This window comes from Xiphophorus couchianus, unplaced genomic scaffold, assembly GCF_001444195.1.
Source record: "Xiphophorus couchianus unplaced genomic scaffold, X_couchianus-1.0 Scaffold1000102, whole genome shotgun sequence".
Lineage (NCBI taxonomy): Eukaryota > Metazoa > Chordata > Actinopteri > Cyprinodontiformes > Poeciliidae > Xiphophorus > Xiphophorus couchianus.
Window position 1 is genome coordinate 790,310 of NW_020963015.1, and position 19,041 is coordinate 809,350.

The following is a 19,041-nucleotide window of genomic DNA, read 5'->3' on the forward strand; positions in this document are numbered from 1 at the left end:
AACTCGAAGCTCAACCTGAAAGTTCAGATTTTCTTACCAACCAGGAATTATTGATCTAATACAGCTGGAGGAATGACAATAGAGACGGATCCGCCTCAGTCTACTGGTCTAACGCTTTAACCCGACTCCGGTCCGCTTTAACCCAACTCTCTGCGTTAGATTAGCTACTGCTGCTGTTAGCTAATCTACCAGCGGTGGTTGCTTAGCTAATTTAAATCTACTGTTCTGTCAGTTGGAGTTTTGGTCGCCCTTCTTTTATTAAACCAAAACACAGAATTCCACAGCACATCTAAATGTTAATGTTGTCAAAGTCAAGCTAGCATGACTGAGCTACTTCCCTCTCCCTTGCTAATTTTCTTAATTAAAACTTTTTTCTGATCTTATCTGGTTGTCGTAGTATAGATAGTTTGTAGCAAAGCACTGTGTCCGTTTTTCTTTTTTATATCAGACATATATTTGAGATTTAGCTCATTATATTGATAATTTAACAGCTTAAAGTGATGCTAGCCCTCGTTAGCCAGCAGCTTGTGCCCTACAGCAGGAAACTGGGGGCGGGGCATCGCCCTGCAGCGGTTCTATATCGAGTTTATCTGGAGAGTCCACCCTAATGAAGCTCTGAGAGCTGCTGATGTCTCCCCTGCAGCACTCCGCCTCGTCTTTCCCTCCGTCTCCGTAATGACATTAACCCCTCCCACTGCGTCTCCATCAGCCATTAAACATGAAGCATGTTACCAGATCCTCCTCTGCTGCACGTCACTGAGGATCAGTTCATCTCAGCTGGAGGCCTTCAGGCCTGAAACAGCCTGACTGAGTCTGACCAGAGGCTGCACTGCCTGGGGATGATGATGATGATGATGATGATGATGGAGGGTGGAGATAATCTCCCTCAGCACTCAGACAGCAGCTGCAGAAACCAGAACCTGCAGCGTAATGCAATAAAGTGTCTGATGAGGATCAGTTTCTCTCTCTGATGGATGCTAAGAGCAGAAAGTACTTAAAACCTTCCTCTTCCTCCTCCTCTTCCTCTGGCTCTTATGGTGTACAAATAAAAATGTAATTTTGTAAAAGACAATTTTAAATGTTTAGCAACTTTCAGCTGAAGTATTTTCAGTTTGTCAGCAGCAATATAAAGCTGCATGTCATCAGCGCATGTTTAGATATAATACTGTTCAACCTCATCTGGGGATGGAACAACACAACGAAGTCATCAGGATTATTATTGGATGGTGAAATTCTGATGTATTTTTAAATGATTTGGTTTGATGTTGACGTCGGGTCGTCGTTGGCGTCACTGCAGACCTCTCTGATCAGCCAGACTACATTTTCTCCATTATCGTCCCAGAAATTCATGAAGAGAAACGAGCCATTTATCAGGCTCATTTGTCAGTGCTTCGGGCTCTTAGCTCACTGTGTGTCGCCGTGTGTGTGTGTGCGGACACACTCACAGTGACACATCTGCATGTGTATCTCTGCACATGCTCAGTCTGCGCCGCGGTTCTGTGTCCTGACACGCTTCTGCCTCATTCAGTCTTTGTCAGGACTAACGACGTTTCTGCTCACTGTTAGGAACTTTATTAACTCTTAAAATAAATCATATTTAGTGAAATTTGCTGATTTTCTGTTAAACGACTGAAGTAGTTTTACTGCAGGTGGATTTGATGTGCTGCAGCGACATCTGCTGGTCAAACTCCTGCACTGCTACACCATATATGACCAATAACTTTTGCTCATGTTTTAATATTTTTAAAATAATTTATCTTATTTTCGTTTTAACTAAGCCTTCAGTATTTGGATTAAGCAAATCAAGAGTCCATTTTTTTTATAGTAAACTGATGAAAAAATCACTTTTTTTGTTTCAAATTGTCTTTAAAAACTTATAAGCTTCTAAATTAGCTCCATAATATCTTTTCCATCTTAATTTTTTTTTATTAAGTTATTTTTTATAAATAAAAAAAACCCTGTTTCTAAGAAACTTTATGAAACTGGTTGATGGTTTGAATCCAGAAACTAACAAACTGCTTCTCTGTTTCCTCTGTTTCAGAAGGAGCTGAGTCTTCCCAGAAGAGGCAGCTTGTAAGTACCTGAAACACTTCGTCCAATCAGAGCTCAGCTCTCACCTGGAGAGAAGCAATGAGCCAATCAGACTTCAGCTGGTTAATCTTGCTGCTTCATTCAGGTCGCCTCCTGCTGGAGGTTCAGGTGAAGCGCAGGAACAGCTGCAGCTCCGTCTGCAGGTCTATTTATATCAGGTGTGTGTGTGTGTGTGTGTGTGTGTGTTGCTGGTAATGCTCTGTGTGTTTTGGACCTGCAGGATCCAGATGGTTTCCAGGAAAGTTCCTGGCTCTGTCTGAAATTATTCCCATTATGAAAAGGATTTAATTTAGTTTAGGATTTTAATAATCTGGAAACAAAACCAGACTTCCTTCATCTGTCCTTCATTCATTCACTGTGTCCTTTCTTGCTTCCTTCACTCCTTACTTCCTCATGTTTTCTCCTTCTCTCTTTCCTTCTTTTCGGCTTAATAAATAAATAAGCGTTGTTTTTTAAAAATTATTATTTTCCTAAAAACAAAAACAAGCAGCGCTTAGCCTGGCGGGGGCACTAGTAAAGCATGGTGGGCTGCCAGGCTTATAATACACTGAGAGAAAAACTGTTTTGATACTTTTTGGTACCATTTTATCTCCACTTCTATATTGCAAACATATTCAAAATATAATTTTACTGTAGCGTATATGTAGCATCTTTTAATCTAATATAATTATCTAAATTCAATTTAGTCCAAGAGAATCACTTAAGGGCTCCAGAACCATCCAAACTTTAATTTAACTAGCTTAATTAAAAAAAAATATTAATTTAATTTTGATTTCTGAAAATGAGAATTTGTAGCCAACAACTAATATTAATTATCTTTTAAATAGGTAAAACAAATTATGCCAAAAATATCAAACCGTGAAAAACAAACTGGCTATAATTTTTTTAAATACAAGTTATTTTTATTTTAAAAACAAACAAACACAAAAACAAAAATATTAACATATTTGTCCTAATAATTTTCACCAGTCTGTTTTACAGTGTAATAAAACTTTTACGGTAAATTCAAGTTAAAATAACAATAACTGTAAATGTTTTTAAAGACTTTCTTCAGTTTGTTAAAGCCAGATGGTTTCAGAGGAAACCTGTTGGACCCGACCCGACCCGACCCGTCTCCCCTCTCCCCTGCCGCCCCCCTCCCCCTGTCCTCTGGTCGCCGCAGACAGCAGAGCGTTAGCCGCTAGCAGAGGGATTAACCAGACAGCTGCAGCAGGATCGGCGCTCCGGTTCTGGGAACATGGAGGGAACCGGGTCGGCGCTGCTCCTCTCGGTCCGGACGTCTCCCCCATGAAAGTTTTGGGTCGGGTTTTGCCCTCAGAGGAGGAACTGCTCTCGGATTTATCCTGACGTTTGGAACAGGATGTGGATTATTCCGGAACAAACGGGGAAATCCAAAATGGGATTTATGGAGCAAACTGGCTGCTGAGAGTAATCTGCTGTGGCTGCAGGTTCTGGATTAGGATTCAGAAACCCAAAGGAACGTTTCACCCCGAGAAGTGTGTGTGAGTGTGAGTGTGTGACATAACTCTGAGGTCATCCCTTTAAACGGAGATCAGGACGGACAGATGAGCGGCTCCATGCTGCTGGATTATCACAGATTACAGCTCAGCCTTTTGTCCCAGAACACGAGATGAAGAGGAGGAAGGAGCGCTGCGGAGCGCCTCACCTCCGCCTGCAGTAAGACAACCAGAACCAGAACTGTAGAGAACCAGAACCAGAAGTTGGATAACTTGAATTTAATGGGAAGTAGAACCAGAGTTTAGGTAATCTAAACTCTGGTTCTGGTTCTGTCCGTCCGTCTGATCATCTGTTCATTATGCATCGATCCGGTTTTGGTTCCATATTTAATGAATTTCCCTTGTTCATCTCAAACTTTTGAATTAAATAAATCCTTAAATAATTATTAGCGTTAAAAGGACAGAGAACTCTGGAAATGTGAATCTAGAAAAATCAGAAGTTGTTCTCTGGAAGCGGTCAGGAAGAGTAGAGAGGTGGTTCCTTCCCACTGACAGAGAACCGGATCAGAACCGTCCACACAGCCGCTCTGGTTCTGGACGGTTCAGGAGAAGACATCTCCAGGAGGAAACCCAGTCTGGATGCGTCATGGCAGATCCGGCTGAGTCACTGGGGCTTTAATTAGACCGGACTCCAGTAAGTACAGCGGTCAGAGACAGAAGGTCCATGGAGATTCTGTGGGAAGATGGCGGCGCTCGCATCATCATGTGCTAACCTGAGCTGGCGAACGTCTGGCAGACCAAACGGCCTGTGAAGACGGACGCTGACCTCTAACCCCCAGGTCGTCATGTAATCTGTCTGAAATTGCCCCCATGACAGAAGGTTTTTATTCTTGTTTTAATCCAGCTTCATCAGCGTTTCACGTCTCCCAGACTCTCAAACTCGTTAGTTTATTAGTGCTGATTGATATACCTGGAGGTCAGAGGACGGCTAGAAGCTCGGCCAACAAGAAACCCACAGGGCCTGAAACGCAGCCTGGAGGAACGCCGCATGAAATGAACCAAAGCCGTCCTGTATCCGGAGGTTTAATTAGTGAACCAATCAGTGGCCTTCATCTCTCGTTCCTAAACTAAGATGGTGGGGAGTCTGTTTGTCATGTAGCACAGCTAAAAACTAATAGCAATAATTTTGGTTGTTTAGCATGAGAGAATAAATGGAGAACCACCAAGTCATATTTTCAACATGTTACTTATTCATTTGTAAATGTCAGTTCCAAACCTAGAAAGTAAACATCTAGCTTGCTAGCTGTGTAATTAATTTGGTAAGAAAATATTGAGCTAATAAGTTCAGTATTTTGCTAGGAAGCTAAATATCTAGCATTAGCATGGCACCTAAATACTGAGCTTTCTAATTGAATATTTATCTTGCAGTCTAATTATGTAGCTTTAGATGTTTAGCTAGCTAAATAACAAGTTTGCTAGCAAAATATTGAGCTAGCAAGCTAAATATTTGGCTTTAGCAAGCAAGCGAGTATTTTGTAAGCTAAACATTTAGTTTCTAAACTAAATATTTAGCTAGTGAATTAGATATTTAGTTTGAAACTGACATTTATAAGTGAATAACATGCTGAAAATACTCTGATAAATAAGCCCCATTTTTCCCCTTTGACAGGCTAAATAACCCAAATTATTTCTGTTAATTTGACAGAGTCGGTGTGCAGAGCCTCCCGAGCGCTGGATGTGGCTCTGATTGGACCCAGAGGTTCTTCTGGGTCCAGCTGGACTGGTTCTGGGTCTCCTGGTTCTGCATTAAAACAAAAATTCCTCCTGAATATTTGGGGCTTTCCTCTGCCTGTGCTGCAGCCGTTCCTCAGGCTGGCCCGTCTGTGTTGCCATGGTGACGCTGCAGGCAGACCCTGTCCACATTGAGGTGCATGGACACCCAGCGGGGGGTGGAGGCCTCCACCCTGCGGTTCTCCATCCCTGGATTCTTCATTCACAGCTTGAACTGAAGGCAGAAAAATCCAAACTGAAACATTTCTGTCTAAAAAGCAGCAGAATCAGTTCTGAGTTTTCTGAGGGGAAGTGAAGGCATCGTGATTAGAGAGCAGTTAGTGTTAAGTTTATTAAGTTGTGGATTATTTACATCTCAAACTTTAGATGGAGTTTACGATAATAAATCTAAATTCCAGTTTTGGAAACGGATAATTATGTAGCTGCAGTTCCACCAGGCACCACTAGAAGGCTCTGCAGTCATCTCCACTCTTCCCTCCTCTTCATCCTCTCTTCCTCCTCCTGTCTTTCTCTCTCTCTCGTCAGAATCTGGTCACCGGCTCAGCTGCGTTGCCACGGCAACAGCAGCTTCCTCCTCCATCACCTGCTGTCCCCCACCTCCTTCCACCCCTCTGTCGATCAGCCCTCCTCTTCCTCCTCCTCCTCTCCCTCCTTTCCCTGCGACGGCCCTCTCTCCGCCCCTGCTTACCTGCGAGGAAACCCCTTCCTCTGGAGGTAAGCCCCGCCCTCTCCCACCTGTAGCACTCCTGATTAGTCCAGAGGGCCGCCTGCAAACATGCTGGTGGGGAAAAACGCTTTCAGATCAGCATAGCAGGAAGTGGACTACAGCGCAGGGCATTCTGGGTAACACTAGCGTTAGCTTAGCGCTAGCAGGAGAAACGACTGATGGTGTGTTACCAGAAATCTGGCGCCTTCGTTTCTGATTCCATCTGGTGAAGAAGGAAGTTGCTTTCAGTGTCTTCAGAGGTTTTTGTGTCGTTTCCATCAGTGGTTCTTGGTGCAGCGCCCCCACAGGCCAGGAGGGGAACAGGTTGGTTTGGGTCAGAACCACAGCAGCTGGAGAACAGAACGTACCGGACTGTCAAACGCTCCGATTGTTTCCTTTTTCAGCTTCTGGTGACGTTAACACTTATCAACGCTGGGATGGTTTTGGTGTTTGAGCAGCAAAATCTGCAGTTCCAGTTCAGCAGCTGGTGGAAGCAGAAAGAGTAACTCTGGGAAAACTTAATCCATAACAGAATTATGGATAAATCATATATTTATCTGATCTGAAAATCCTCCTGAACGTCTCTGCTCAAACTGCTCCACATCTTATTTTATTGTTCTGTTATAAACATAAAACTGAAGAGGTTCCATGTTATAAATATGAGTTCAATAATGTCACAAAATCAATTTTCTGTTTACTCAGTTGGTGTTTAATGCAGCCAACACAAAATAATAATAAATAATGTAATGATGGGTTTTTTAAATTATGAAAAATTTAGTCCTTTGTTATGAAAAGAACAAAAGATAAGTTCTCTTTTGTTCAGAGAACTTATCTGCTCATCAATTAATCAATAAAATTAATCAACTTTAGATTATCTCATTAATGATAACATGCATCTGTAGTCAGAACCTGAAGGTGGCGCTGTTTCCTCTGAGTCTGCTGCTCTGAAGGGTCTGGGGTGTGTGTGTGTGTGTGTGTGTGTGTTGACGTCACCTCGGCTGCTGCATGTCGGGAGGATTTTGAGGTTCTGGAAGAATCATCCGGTTCTGATCGGGGCAAAACAGATCGGAGAGAGAAGGGGGGGAGACGGTCACCACGGCAGCAGCTTCTGCACGCGCTCAGTGCGGCTGCTGACAGGTCGGAGTCGTCGTCATAGCGATGCCGCTGGAGCCTCGGCATGTCTGAGTCCTGGTCGGTTCTGTCCAACTTCTCACTGCCGGAGAGAAACATGCTGTGGCGCTCCGAGAGGTACGTCTGCATCCAACCGTTCATCCAACCGGTACGTCTGCATCCAACCGTTCATCCAACCGTCCCCCGCCCTCTGAGGCGCTCTGGGTTTCTCAGTGATTTGTGTCGGCATGGCGACGGGAAGCTTCCTGTTGCTGTTTGTTGAGGATCTGCGTTTCATCTCTTCTCCTCGTCTGACAGGAAGCAGGAGATTCAGAGCAGCCTTTGCTGATTTCTTCTTCTTCTGTTCTCCTGCGCAGAATAACTGCTCTACCATCTTGGATCATGCAGGAAACTTGTGCTGCACCGGTTACAGTTTTCTGACCTGCCGATTCTCAGTTTGGTTGATGCTGTTTTATTAAATTTTTTTTGTCTGAATGTTGCTTGTTGGTAACTGTGGTTGATTTTTAGACCCGTGCAGAGGTAGATAAGATCGTTTGATAAGATCGGCTCCAGATGCATCCCTGATCTCCCAATATAAGGAAACCGCAGCAGATTTCTTGGTGCATGCCTACAGGATGTCATATCACACCGTAAATGAAACTTTGTGGTGATGTGCTAATTTCATGGCGTAAATCCGTCACCAGATGTAGAGATGAAGGCAAACATGTCACGAAGCGTCGCAGCTGAGAGGCGTCGTGTGATGCTGCTTCCTGTAGCTCAGCTGCTTTCTAGTCTGGACTGAATTCCACAGAATCAGCTGATATCTGTGATACGGAAACGATGCACCTGGTTTCCCCCAGTGTATTATAAGCCTGGCGGGCCACCAGGCTTTACTTGTGCTCCCACCAGACTAAGCATTGCTTATTTATTTAAGTCTTTTTAAAATGTTTGCATTTTTAGGACTGTGCAGGTATTAAACTTCTTTCAATAACACATAGTTATCAAGTGATATTTTCAAACTTCAGACTCAAAAACACGACGGGCCGCTGGATCAATGACTGCCCTGGCGCCCAGCCACCGGACTTATCAGGTTTTCTGGGGGAAACCTTGAATGCAGCAGCGTCTGCAGTGTTTTGGCCACTGCAGCTCCCGTACCGCCGTTACCTGGTGAACCGGAGCTCAGCTCTGCGTCGGCTCGTCTCTCCACAGGAAGAACAAACCGATCAGCCACAGCGAATAAACTTTCTGAAACCCCGACGTCTTCCACAAAATAACTAAATAGCTCAACTCCAAGCAGAAGGTTCAGGGCCACCGAGTTTCATGAAACAGGAGAAAATTTCCTTCCTGACCCGGTTTATGGGGGCGCAAAGATACGACAAAGAAACACAGAGAACAAGCCAGCTAGCTGCAGCTAGCCATGTCTGCTAGCTCTTTAGCATTTAAGTTTGTTATTTTGTTTGTTTGAGAGGAAACTGTGACGTCGTTATTTTAAAAAGCAATGTAAAACTGGGCTGATATTTTATAACCTCAGACCTGCTCTAAGCTCTGCTGCGTTCAGGAACCCTGGTTTTTCTGAGCTTCTGCTAGCGGAGCATTTAAAGGCTGCAGGAAACCTGAGTACTGATCTACATCCAAACCCAAAGCATCGCTTTCTCCAGCTGGAGACTTTGAGCTGTCCAACCTGGCAACCCGCGGCTCGACCGTCCAACCTGGCAACCCGCGGCTCAGCCCCCAACAGAAACCGCTGAACGGGTCGGTTCTGATTCTGCTGCTCCCGGTCAGACTGGCCGGCGGGCCACCAGGCACCAATACTGGTGGTGGCAGCATCATGCTGTGGGCCTGCTTTGAAATACAAACCTTCTCAGTTAAAGTTTGGCTCAAATTAATTCATTTGAATAAAAAAACTTGATTTTTTTTCTCTGAGAAGCTGTTTGGAAAGATAAAAAATTAATACCAATTAAAGCTGCAAGCAGCCTCGGGCGGCCCTCGCAGCAAGCGCCGCTCCGGCCTATTGGCCACCGCGGGGGTTCCAGCCACCGCAGAAGCTCTCGCACGGTTTCCAGAGCCGCAGCCCGCTCGCCACCGCAGAAGCTCTGCCGCAGTTTCCAGCACCGCCGCCCACCAGCCGCCGCAGAAGCTGTCGCGCATTTCCCCCGCCCGTCCACCGGGCGACATGCGTGAATGCGTTCGGCAGCGCTCCCCGATGACTGTCAAAAAATCTGGTGCAGATCGGTTGATGCATCGAGGAGACACAGCCGATGTATTAACTTAGGGGGCGCAGTGGAGCCAAATTACATTCCAACCTCGTTGGGCTCTTTAGAGGTAAACAAAGGTCATACATATCCAGTTTGGCGCCAATCGGATGATCTATGCGTGAATAAGAGCCAAACGTATGCATATGGCGAGGGACTGATATTCGCCATTTGGCCACGCCCACACGGTTTAGCCAGCAGCGAGCATTGACAGAGTTTATCATCCGAATCATCTTGATTAGGTCAAGAGAGCCATAAACAGAGCTTTCCAAGGAAAAAAACGGCACTTGCTGTTCTGAGGGGGCGGGGCTTAGATGACGTCATAATATGATGACGTAGGATCGACGGGCATCCCACCAGGATCACTCAGGCCAAGTTTGGTGCAGCTCAGCCAAAAAATGTGGAATCCAGAGGCAAACGTATACCAACGGCGTTGCCGCCATTGAATACTCTTGGCACTTTAAAGCAAGTGAGACCAACTTCCTGTCTGTCATCCAACACAGAATCACTTTGATTAGGTCAAGAGAGCCATAGATGGAACTTTACAAGTAAAAAAAATAGCACTTCCTGTTCTGAGGGGGCGGGGCTTAGATGACGTCATAATATGATGACATAGAATTTTCAGGCATCACACCAGGATCAATCAGGCCAAGTTTGGTGCAGCTCGGTCGAAACATGTGGAATCTAGAAGCAAACGTATGGCATCGGCGTTACAGGTCACTTCGCCATGCCGCCACACCCAGCTGCTTCATCGCAGCCGGTCAGGGCTTGGATCCACAACACACCAACATGTCTTCTGTCTCTGGACACAGTTTCATGTTGATTAGGTCAAAGGGCTAAGATAGCGACCGTTCACAGTAAAACATGACACTTCCTGTTCTCAGGGGGCGTGGCCTAAGCGATGTCATAATTTCACCACAGGGTATTTTAGGACACCTATTGATGATCAATAACTGAAGGTTTGGTGTCTCTGTGAGTTTCTGTGCAGGATATATAAGAGTTTCGTGTTTCATGGCGAGTAGGTGAACTTTGACCCCTGGCAACCCCCCTTCAGCAAGCTCATACAGCCACCGTTTTGATAACTTTAAATCAGACATGCCTTATGATCAGACTGACCGAGTTTGAAGCCGATCAATCGAAATCCCTAGGAGGAGTTCGATCAAATATGAAGGCTGTAAACGTCAAAATCGCAGTCGAAATCTGAACTTCAATCCAAAATGGCCGACTTCCTGTTGGGTTTAGAGCATGGCTCCATGAGACTTTTTTGTACGTCCTGACAAGATACACATGTGTACCAAATTTCGTAATTCTAAGTTAAAGCATGGCTTGGGGCTGATTTTTTAAAATCTCCTAGGGGTCGCTATAGAGAAATTAGGCCACGCCCACCAAATTTCGCTATGGATTCCTGTTGGCGGGTGGATAAGGATCCATCCTAGTGAGTTTGGAGCAGCTCAGCCCGAAACTGTGGAAATCAGAGCCAAACGAATTTCGACGGCGTTCGCAACGCCGCCACGCCCACCTGCTCCATCGAAGCCGGTCGGGGTTGGAATCCACAACACACCAACATGTCTTCTGTCTCTGGACACAGTTTCATGTTGATTAGGTCAAAGGGCTAAGATAGCGACCGTTCACAGTAAAACATTACACTTCCTGCTCTAGGGGGGCGTGGTCTACGTAAAAAACAAATTTCACCACAGGGTATTTTAGGACACCCGATGATGATCAATCACTGAAAGTTTGGTCCCTCTTTGTGTTTTTGTATAGGAAATATAAGAGGTTTTTGTTTCATAGCGAGTAGGTGAACTTTGACCCCTTCTAACCCCCCTTCAACATGCTCCAAAACTCACCAATTTGATAACTTTAAATCAGACATGCCTTATGATCAGACTGACCGAGATTGAAGCTGATCAATCGAAATCCCTAGGAGGAGTTCGATCAAATACGAAGGCTGTAAACAGCCAAAATAGGGTCCAAAATGGACCTTCAATCCAACATGGCCGACTTCCTGCGATACTTGCACTATGACGTTACTTGTAAATTCTGAGTGTCTTAGTGAGCTCTACAACTGTACCGAATTTCAAGTCTCTACGATGAAGTATAGCAATGGGTCTTTTGAAAATTGCTAGGTGGCGACGTTGAGCCATTTTTTTTGCGATTTTTGCGGCGACCTTAAAATACGTAAATTTGAAAGTCGCTGTATGCATCCGCCAAGTTTGGTGAGTTTTTGAATATAATAAAGCCCCCAAAAGGGCGATTCATTTGTAGGGAAGAAAAATAATTAAAGCTGCAAGCAGCCTCGGGCGGCCCTCGCAGCAAGCGCCGCTCCGGCCTATTGGCCACCGCGGGGGTTCCGGCCACCGCAGAAGCTCTCGCGCGGTTTCCAGAGCCGCAGCCCGCTCCCCACCGCAGAAGCTCCGCCGCAGTTTCCAGCACCGCCGCCCGCCAGCCGCCGCAGAAGCTGTCGCGCATTTTCCCCGCCCGTCCACCGGGCGACACGCGTGAATGCGTTCGGCGGCGCTGCCCGACGACTGTCGAAAAATCTGGCGCAGATCGGTCGATGCGTCGAGGAGATACAACCCATGTATTAACTTAGGGGGCGCAGTGGAGCCAAATTACATCTCAAACCCGTCGGGCTCTTTAGAGGTGAACAAAGGTCATACATATCCAGTTTGGCGCCAATCGGATGATCTATGCCTGAATAAGAGCCAAACGTATGCATATGGCGAGGGACTGATATTCGCCATTTGGCCACACCCACACGGTTCAGCCAGCAGCGAGCATTGACAGAGTTTATCATCCGAATCATCTTGATTAGGTCAAGAGAGCCATAAACGGAGCTTTCCAAGGAAAAAAACGGCACTTCCTGTTCTGAGGGGGCGGGGCTTAGATGACGTCATAATATGATGACATAGGGTCGTCAAGGATCCCACCAGGGTCACTCGTGCAAAGTTTGGTGCAGAAGCTATCAACCGTTCACAGTAAAATACAAGACTTCCTGTTGTCAGAGGGCGTGGCCTACGTAATGTCATCATTTGACCATTGGATATTATTCTACACAAGAGGATGATCAATAACTCAAACTTTGGTGTCTCTGTGAGTTTTTGTGTTAGAATTACAAATTATTTAATTTTTTCCTCTTTAATTCAACATTGAACTGTCATTCCGTAGGGCAATGCTGCCCTCCGGTGTCGAATTACTGAAATAATGAAACTATTTCAGTGGGCAGCAGAGGGCAGCATTGCCCTACAAATGACGAACATGGACTGTTTATTATGTAATTACACAGAAGATCTCTCTAATTCATTCTGAGGGGGCGGGGCTTAGATGATGTCATAATATGATGACATAGCATTGTCAGGCATCACACCAGGATGAGTCAGGCCAAGTTTGGTGCAGCTCGGTCGAAACATGTGGAATCTAGAAGCAAACGTATTGCATCGGCGTTACAGGTCACTTCGCCACGCCGCCACACCCAGCTGCTTCATCGCAGCCGGTCAGGGCTTGGATCCACAACACACCAACATGTCTTCTGTCTCTGGACACAGTTTCATGTTGATTAGGTCAAAGGGCTAAGATAGCGACCGTTCACAGTAAAACATGACACTTCCTGTTCTCAGGGGGCGTGGCCTAAGCGATGTCATAATTTCACCACAGGGTATTTTAGGACACCTATTGATGATCAATCACTGAACGTTTGGTGTCTCTGTGAGTTTCTGTGCAGGATATATAAGAGTTTCGTGTTTCATGGCGAGTAGGTGAACTTTGACCCCTGGCAACCCCCCTTCAGCAAGCTCATACAGTCACCAATTTGATAACTTTAAATCAGACATGCCTTATGATTAGACTGACCGAGTTTGAAGCCGATCAATCGAAATCCCTAGGAGGAGTTTGATCAAATGCAAAGGCTGTAAACGGCCACAATAGGGCCCAAAATGGACCTTCAATCCAAAATGGCCGACTTCCTGTTGGGTTTAGAGCATAGCTCCATGAGACTTTTTTGTACGTCCTGACAAGATACACATGTGTACCAAGTTTCGTAATTCTAAGTTAAAGCATGGCTTGGGGCTGATTTTTTAAAATATTCTAGGGGGCAGTATAGAGAAATTAGGCCACGCCCACCAAATATCGCTATGGATTCCTGTTGGCGGGTGGATAAGGATCCATCCTAGTGAGTTTGGAGCAGCTCAGCCCGAAACTGTGGAATTCAGAGCCAAACGAAATTCGACGGCGTTCGCAACGCCGCCACGCCCACCTGCTTCATCGCAGCCGGTCGGGGTTGGAATCCACAGCACACCAACATGTCTTCTGTCTCTGGACACAGTTTCATGTTGATTAGGTCAAAGGGCTAAGATAGCGACCGTTCACAGTAAAACATGACACTTCCTGCTCTCAGGGGGCGTGGCCTACGTAAAAAAAAAATTTCACTGCAGGGTATTTTAGGACACCCGATGACGATCAATCACTGAAAGTTTGGTCCCTCTATGTGTTTTTGTATAGGAAATATAAGAGGTTTTTGCTTCATGGCGTGTAGGTGAACTTTGACCCCTGGTAATCCCCCTTCAACATGCTCCAAAACTCACCAATTTGATAACTTTAAATCAGACAGGCCTTATGATCAGACTGACCGAGTTTGAAGCCGATCAATCGAAATCCCTAGGAGGAGTTCGATCAAATACGAAGGCTGTAAACGTCAAAATCGAGGTAAAAAATGGACGTTCAATACAAAATGGCCGACTTCCTGCGATACTTGCACTATGACATTACTTGTAAATTCTGAGCGTCTTAGTGAGCTCTACAACTGTACCGAATTTCAAGTCTCTACGATGAAGTAAGTGAATAGCAATGGGTCTGTTGAAAATTGCTAGTTGCCAGCGTTGAGCAATTTTTTTTGCGATTTTTGCAACGACCTTAAAATTCAAAATTTTTAAACCGCCTAGTCGCTTCCGCCAAGTTTGGTGAGTTTTTGAATATGATAAAGCCCCCAAAAAGGCACACGAAGAGGTGGGAAGAATAATAATAAAACAGTACAGATACAATAGGCCTTCGCAGCGCTTTGCTGCTCGGGCCTAATAATAAACAGTACAGATACAATAGGCCTTCGCAGCGCTTTGCTGCTCGGGCCTAATAATTTGGGTTATTTAGATAGTTGGAGAAAAAATGAGTTTATTTTTCAAAGTTACTATGTTATTTATTCAGTTATAAATGTCAGTTTCTAAATATTTAGTTTGGAAGTTTATGTTTAGCTCATTTACTAATTTAATTACTGTTAGTTAAATATTTAGTTCTCTCACTAAACATTTAGTTTGGATCTTAGTATAAAGCCTGTTGATAAAATATTTATCTGCAACATTTTTAATTAAATGGATAAAATGAGGAAAATGTTTGTTTCTGTAAAATCTTTGTTCATTCCTGACTGTAACAGCGGCCCATGTATCACCAAATATTTGAGCTGTATTGGAGCAGGAACAGAGTCCAGCTGGTTCTGGTTCTGGAGGCGTTGAAGCGTTTCTAATTGCCAACATGGAGGCAGTTCTTCCTGACTACAGCGTTCAGACGGGACAGTTACCGGGTCTCACACACCGTGTGTGCTCTGACTGCTGCCTGTTCCACCAGAACCTCCAGCCCGGGTTCGGGTTCTGACTGCTGCCGGTTCCACCAGAACCTCCAGTCGGGTCTGGGTTTGAATCCGTTTTATTTCTATTCTCAGTAAAATAAAATACATTTTATTTTATTATCTTTTATTTCTTGTAAAAAGTTTCTCAGGAATTTTGAAAAAGCCAGTTAAAATAAATGAGTTTACCTGAAACGTTCCAGAATAATTTTTATTTTTCTGCTGTGGAAGCGGCGCGCCGTCCTGACGGCTTAATAAACGTCTCTCCTCTAACAGCAGTAATTGTCCTGTCTGGGTTTCCGTAGCCGCGGTGCGGATCAGGCGTTCCCGTCTCTGTGAACGATCCGCCGGGTCTGTAATGTTTCCATCAGTAACTCTGACCTGCTGGTGCTGCGGCCGTCACCATAGCGACGCCAGGGCGTTTAGCAGCTGCTGCGGCCAATCGAATCGCCAGAACCGGCGTTGATGTTTTTCTCTGAGCTGGAATGGCGACTGGGAATCAGTCAGGAGAAATTTGGAACTCTGATTGGCTCGTTGCAACCGTTCCTGCAGGTGGGAGGCGGAGCCACTCACCTGCTGACCTGCTGCTAACCTGAAACTGTGTGTTTGTGTCCACAGCTGCCGGGCCAGCAACAGGAAGAGTCTGATCGTGACGTCCAGCACTTCCCCGACTCTTCCTCGGCCGCACTCCCCCCTGCACGGACACACAGGTAAGACCTGCACCGCCTCCGACCAGCAGGGGGCAGAGTGCTTTTTTATCATCACTCTGGATCACTTCTTTCAAGAAACCTTTAACTAACAGCTTTACTATGGTAATAGTTGTTTTTCTGATTGAAAAGTAAAAATATTAACATTTAGGAAGACAAAGGAAAACATGATTGTTGAGTAATGCGCCACCTGCTGGACAGTAAAGAGAAACCTCCGTCAGACTAAATGTTTGCTGGGTCCTTGATCTGAGCCGGTTGGTAAAGCAGCAGGGAGGAAGACTCTGGTTCTGAGGAGATGAAGATCAGTTGGACCCAGAATAGATTAGGTTCTATTTTCAGTTTCTTTCAACATTAACAGGAAGCAGCTGTGATATTCTCCACCTTCCCCGCCTGCATCCTCTGATGCTGCGTTGCCGTGGTAACGCTGTCATGTGTCCTTGCTGAGGGAAGCAAACATCCTGAGAGCAGCTGCTTCGATCATCTGCCCTGAACCCAGACTCATCCAGGACGTGGCGATCCTATTCAGTAGGAATAATGAGGCTGTTGAGGTGACTTTAGTGTTGATGTGACCTTTGACCTTAGTGCTGAGGTGACCTTTGACCTTAGTGCTGCGGTGACCTTAGTGTTGAGGTGACCTTTGACCTTAGTGTTGAGGTGACCTTAGTGTTGAGGTGACCTTAGTGGCCCTACTGTTGACCTTAGGGTTCCTGGTGCTGACCCTGATGGCCCTATGAGTGACTCATTGTTGGTCACCAACATGTCAACTGGACATGGAGGGACGTTCATGTCTGATTAGTGACCTTAATGGCTCTTTGATTGACCTTAATTCTCCTGCAGATGACCTCAACAGCCCTACTGGACAACTAGTTGACAAATTACTATTGCGGTAGTTAAATAGTAATTTGTCAACCAGTTAACCTCCGTGGCCCTGATAGTGATCTTAATTTGTCTACTGACTTTATCCACCCTGGTGACCTTAACGGTCCTATTACTGTGATTGTTTTGTCTTCGACTCTTAAACCAGTTTCCAAGCAGCTAGAGCCGCTCGGTTTGATCATGATTTTTATTTTCTAGTAGAATAATCTTTAATATTTTTCTGATGGGTTGGTATGAGCTGGTTAAAGCCGTTTGGTTTTCATGGTTCTGGTAAATGAAGCCAATAATCCAGGATTGTTTTCTGCCTTCACTGGGTTTCTCTGCTGCTATGCCAGTAAGCCTCCTGCTCTCCTACTGGTTTCCAGCAGGCTGTTCCTGGGAAAAGGTCAGATGATGACGGGCGTCTCTGCAGGCCTCTGGCGACTGCTCTGCCTCTCGTCTTCCTGACAGCAGCTCCTCCTGTCAGTCGCAGCGTTTCTCCGGTTATTTCTGTGTTTTCTTATCTCAGCCTCTCGCATTAGCATGCGTCTCGTTTGCAGGAATAGTTCTGAGGTTCTGCTAAAGTAGGTCACTGTCTCTTCACTTTCTAACACAACAGACTAAAAATGTAAAACAGCTTCTGTATGTTTCCATGGTTACCTGCCATGCTCATATAGAGGCTGTTTCACAGGATGATGTTTATATTTCTGCTGCTAATGAAGCCAGTCTGCCAGTTTGTGTTACGGGGGGCTGCATGAGGTCACTGCAGGTCACTGTGGGTCACTGCGGGTCACAACAGGTCACTGCGGGTCACAGTGGGTCACAGCAGGTCACAACAGGTCACTGCGGGTCACTGTGGGTCACTGCAGGTCACAGCGGGTCACTGCAGGTCACCGCAGGTCACAACAGGTCACTGCGGGTCACAACAGGTCACTGCAGGTCACAACAGGTCACTGCGGGTCACTGTGGGTCACAGCGGGTCACTGCAGGTCACAGCGGGTCACTGCAGGTCACCGCAGGTCACAACAGGTCACTGCGGGTCACAACAGGTCACTGCAGGTCACTGCGGGTCACTGTGGGTCACTGCAGGTCACAACAGGTCACTGCGGGTCACTGTGGGTCACTGCAGGTGACAACAGGTCACTGCGGGTCACAACAGGTCACTGCGGGTCACAACGGGTCACTGCAGGTCCCAGCGGGTCACTGCAGGTCACAACAGGTCACCGCGGGTCACAACAGGTCACCGCGGGTCACAACAGGTCACTGCGGGTCACAACAGGTCACTGCAGGTCACTGCGGGTCACAACAGGTCACTGCGGGTCACAACAGGTCACTGCGGGTCACTGTGTTGCTGATATCAGTAATAATCTACAACATTCAAGCTGCTGCTTTAAGGCTCAGGACCCACCATTGTTGGATAAAACCCAACAGAACCAGATTCTCTGTTCTGCCTTTTTACAAACTTTTTGTGAACAATAAACATTTTGACATGCAAAAGGTTTTTAAAGTCAATAATTAAATGCACATAATTCAGGTAAATCTGAAGAAACTGTACATTTAAAACTAAAACAAGTCTTCAATCCTAGTTTACAGTTTTCTTAAAGAGGAATCTGGATTTTTCACAGATTTTAAAGTAAAATATTTTCCAAATACAATCTATTTTTGCATATTTTTAGCTAAATACTGTATGAAACAATACTAAACATACCCAGATATTATGATTATTTTACATTAAAGCTGCTGTCAGTCTGGATGTGTTAATATGGAGAAGAAAGGAAACTCATTTTTGTTCTTTATTTTGTCATAATTTTAAATATATTAATTCATTAAAAATGTTACTGGATGGATAAACTTTGTTCTGAAACAAGTTTCAGGAGAAACTGGTGAGATGGATAATGTTGGCCTGAAGCAGCAGCAGCAACGTTGTTGGAGATAAAATCGACAGATTTGGTTTTTTGCCCTTTTCTGTGTCTTGCAGGCACCAGCCCACTGGACAGCCCTCGCAACTTTTCCCCCAACACAGCAGCGCATTTCTCCTTCGTTCCGGCGCGCAGGTGAGATCTTCCTTCACCTGAACAGAAACGCTTCAGAGCTGCTGGGCGTTAAACCGCAGTGACCTGCTTCGGCTCTCTGCTGCATGGAAATCAGTCTGAAATCTGCAGTTTAGTCTGTCATGAGAGGAAGAAATGCAATTTCACTTCATAAAGTAATATTTCCACTGTTAATCATTGTTTTTATAAATGTTAGTTTGAAAAAATCTTTAGGTAGCAAGCTAAATCTTGAGCTTCAAACCAAATATTATTTAGCAAGCTCGCTAACTACACATTTAGCTCCATACTTAATATTTAGTTAGAAAACTAAGTATCTACAGTAGTTTAACTATTTATTTAGCTCGCTAACCAAATATTTAGCTTCAATCTTCAAACTAAATATTAAGCTAGCAAGCTAACTGTTTAGCCTG

At 45.2% G+C, this 19,041-nt stretch overlaps 1 protein-coding gene across 19 annotated transcripts in view; it reads left to right on the plus strand.

The window, feature by feature from the left end:
- The window catches only part of mast2 (microtubule associated serine/threonine kinase 2), a 70,697-nt gene that overhangs the window by 30,178 nt on the left and 21,478 nt on the right, over positions 1 to 19,041 (plus strand). For 10 of the 19 annotated variants that reach the window (XM_028011829.1, XM_028011831.1, XM_028011830.1 and 7 more), the window contains 4 exons: positions 2,042 to 2,073; positions 5,865 to 6,053; positions 15,637 to 15,728; positions 18,559 to 18,634. In XM_028011829.1, coding sequence (XP_027867630.1) covers positions 2,042 to 2,073; positions 5,865 to 6,053; positions 15,637 to 15,728; positions 18,559 to 18,634 — 389 coding nt within the window. Of the gene's footprint in view, positions 1 to 2,041; positions 2,074 to 3,466; positions 3,769 to 5,864; positions 6,054 to 7,087; positions 7,294 to 15,636; positions 15,729 to 18,558; positions 18,635 to 19,041 lie in introns of those variants that run through there. The other 9 variants (XM_028011835.1, XM_028011836.1, XM_028011837.1 and 6 more) reach the window with 3 other exon arrangements.